General features: G+C 39.0%; 1 protein-coding gene across 1 annotated transcript; it reads right to left on the minus strand.

Annotated features, from left to right (window-relative positions):
• Positions 1-690: 690 nt before the first annotated feature.
• Positions 691-2,056, minus strand: LOC127132020 (uncharacterized). The gene is made up of 4 exons (XM_051060882.1): positions 1,906-2,056; positions 1,693-1,849; positions 1,455-1,576; positions 691-1,400 (listed from the first exon to the last, which is right to left on the minus strand). Exons 1-4 carry the CDS (start codon positions 2,054-2,056, stop codon positions 691-693), a joined length of 1,140 nt encoding a protein of 379 aa, XP_050916839.1.
• Between the last annotated feature and the right edge of the window lie 1,004 nt (positions 2,057-3,060).

A 3,060-nucleotide genomic window follows, 5' to 3' on the forward strand; every position in this document is an offset into this window, starting at 1 on the left:
AAAAGAAAAAGAAAATGAAAAAGAAAGACAAAGAGCAAAATATTTGAATGCAAAACGTCCTTTATTTAATCATAAAAATTGTAAATAAAAACATGGTGGTCCTACATGATTCACTACATCTTGGAAAGAGCATAGGAAATTTTTGCATGATAAAGAAAATAAAACAAAAATTTACTACTGATTGAGTGTGACTTGGGTGATATCCTCAGAAGACCAATTTTCGAGCTCCTCTCCTAGAACACTTGGGCAAATCTAGTTGTCAACATCATAATCCCTTTCGACGTTGTCACCAACAACATTAACTTCACCATCCTTGACAAAACCAGCATTGGAAAATGTCATTAGAGTGGAAGCATTTGGAGCTCTGGGAGATGAACCTTGACCGACGAGACTGAAACCGAGACCGAATTTGTCAAATTTGGGAGGAAGATCCAACACACGACCCCAACCTTCGGGGTGACCATCTTCAATATCCGTTTTGGCATCCTTTAGAGATGACATGGGAACTACAGGCTTCTTCTCCTCATAACTAGGAGCCTTGATCACTTGAACAACTTCGAAATCCTGGAAAGGAGTCTCATGAAACTCTCTTTCAACCTCCACATAACAGAAAGAGGCCAAATGACTTACCATATACTCTTCTTCTCCACAAACATTAATCACCTTACCACCCACTAGGAACTTCATCTTCTAACGTAGAGTAGATGTTATAGACCATGCTCCATGAATCCAGGGCCGACCAAGCAAACAACAATAAGCAGGCTGTATATCTATGACAAAAAAAGTTGTATCGAACAGTTGAGGTCTAATTTTGACAGGTATATCCATCTTACCAAACACTGCTCTTTGGGATCCACCAAAAGCCCTGACTATCAAGTCACTCAGGCATAATTCAACACCCACATAATCTATCTTCATTAAAGCTAACTTTGGTAGCACATTTAGAGATGACCCAATGTCCACCAGCACCCGGGATAAAGTAGTACATTTATATTCCATGGAAATATGTAGATATTTATTATGGTTTCGCCCTTCATGTAGGAGATCAAAATCTGTGAAACCCAAACCATTATCTGCTGATATACTAGCCACAACCCCTTCTAACTGATTGACTGTAATTTCTTGAGGAACAAAATCAAAACTCAACAACTTCACGAGAGCATTCCTATGGGTCTTAGAACATAATGGCAAGGACAAAATCGAAATCTTGGACGATGTCTTACTTAACTGGTCCACCACTTTATAATCACTCTTTTTGATTATCCTCAACAACTCTTCAACTTCTTGGGAGGAGGAAGCACTGGGAATTGCACTTTGTTGAGGAACATTAATTTGCACAAGTTCTTGGTTATCTGCCATCACTTGTTTACCCTTAGCCTTTTCCAAGGCGTCAACACTATCTTGAGTATTTGGTGAAGGGAAGACTCTACCACTTATTATAATCCTTCATGTACCTGCCAGATGATCAACACTCAAATTTCCATCCATACACAACTTCTCTTTAGAAGACTTCTCCTCTTGCTTCACTCCATGATAATAAACATCGGAACCATAATACCATGACACAACCTTCTCACTGGAGTATGGAATAAGACTAAGTAAAGTAATAATCAAGGGAGATGGTCTAACTGAAGCAGGAATTTTAATCAGAGTATACGCGATAGAAATCACTGCAACATCTATTTCTTGAACCTTCTTATCCTTCTCAATTCTATCAAACTATAAAGACCCTTTTCATTAATCAAACTTTGAATTCCCGCTTTCAAATCATCGCAACCTTCTGGCTGACTCTTGCATTTGCAACATTCGGGAACACAATCAGGATAAACATCATTCTTGATCAAATACTCTTTAACAAATGGAAACAGAGTAGTCACCAAATTTATATCCAAATCAAATTTAAACTTTCACCATCTTCAATGGCATTGATAACTAGTCCATTATAAGTGGGCATCGGATTCTGGATAACATTGGGTCCATTATCTAGAGTGAACTGGATGGCTTTTGAATCCAACATATTCTGCACTGCATACTTCAACACCAAGAAATTCCCCATATCGTGACCTGTTCACACCACTGGAATGAAATCCGCATCGAGCATTGGGATTGTAATTTGCAGGAAGCCTTTCAGGAGGAGCTGACATATTTCTTAGGTTAACCAACTTGAGTTGGAGTAGATGTTGGAGAACTTGAGAATAAGACATATGAATTGGATTAACACATTCTCAGGTCTTGGTTGTCTCGGTTGATTATAGTTATGACGATGAGCATTCTGTTGCTGTTGATACTAGGGTTGTTGTTGCGGTTGATGAGTTGCAGCGACCAGTACAGTCACAACATTCACTTGTTGTTATTGTTGTTTTTGAATTCTTCCTCGACCCCTCTGAGAATACACTGCACTAGACTCGTTTTCCTTCTTCTTAGGATATCCATTGAACAGTTTCTTACCACTCTTGCTTGCAGAACTACCGACACTAACAGACTAGATTTTGTCTATCTTCAAACCACCTTCAATTCTTTCTCCCGCCATTACCAACTCGGAAAACCCCGAGGAGGTGCTTCTCACCATTCTATCAGAATATGGACCTTGCAGAGTGCCCATGAACATATCAACAAGTTCCCTCTCCATCATCGGAGGTTGAACTCGAGCAACTAATTCACGCTATTTCTGAGCGTATTCTTTGAAAGACTCATCCGGGCCTTGGGCCATGCTTTGCAGTTGGGTCCTATTTGGAGCCATGCCAATATTATTGATAGCGCCTCACAAATGCCTCAACCAAATCTCTCCAATTTCTGATATAGGTGTCATACCCCACTTTTGTCCGGCCATTTGTGGTTTACCCATGAGATCTCTTTGTTTCAAAGGCCCATTTGCATAAGTGTGTTCATAATCTAAAATGTGGTTTGAATCTTTTTACATTACTAATCCAAAACCTATTTTTTTATTATTAAGTATTAAGAGCCATGCTATTATTTCTATGATCACTATTTACTAGTCCATTTACACATCCCAAATATTTATGCCAAGTTCTAAGTTCTTCATGGGTTCCCAAATTAAAT

Source organism: Lathyrus oleraceus, chromosome 3 (genome assembly GCF_024323335.1).
Source record: "Lathyrus oleraceus cultivar Zhongwan6 chromosome 3, CAAS_Psat_ZW6_1.0, whole genome shotgun sequence".
NCBI classification, from domain to species: domain Eukaryota; kingdom Viridiplantae; phylum Streptophyta; class Magnoliopsida; order Fabales; family Fabaceae; genus Lathyrus; species Lathyrus oleraceus.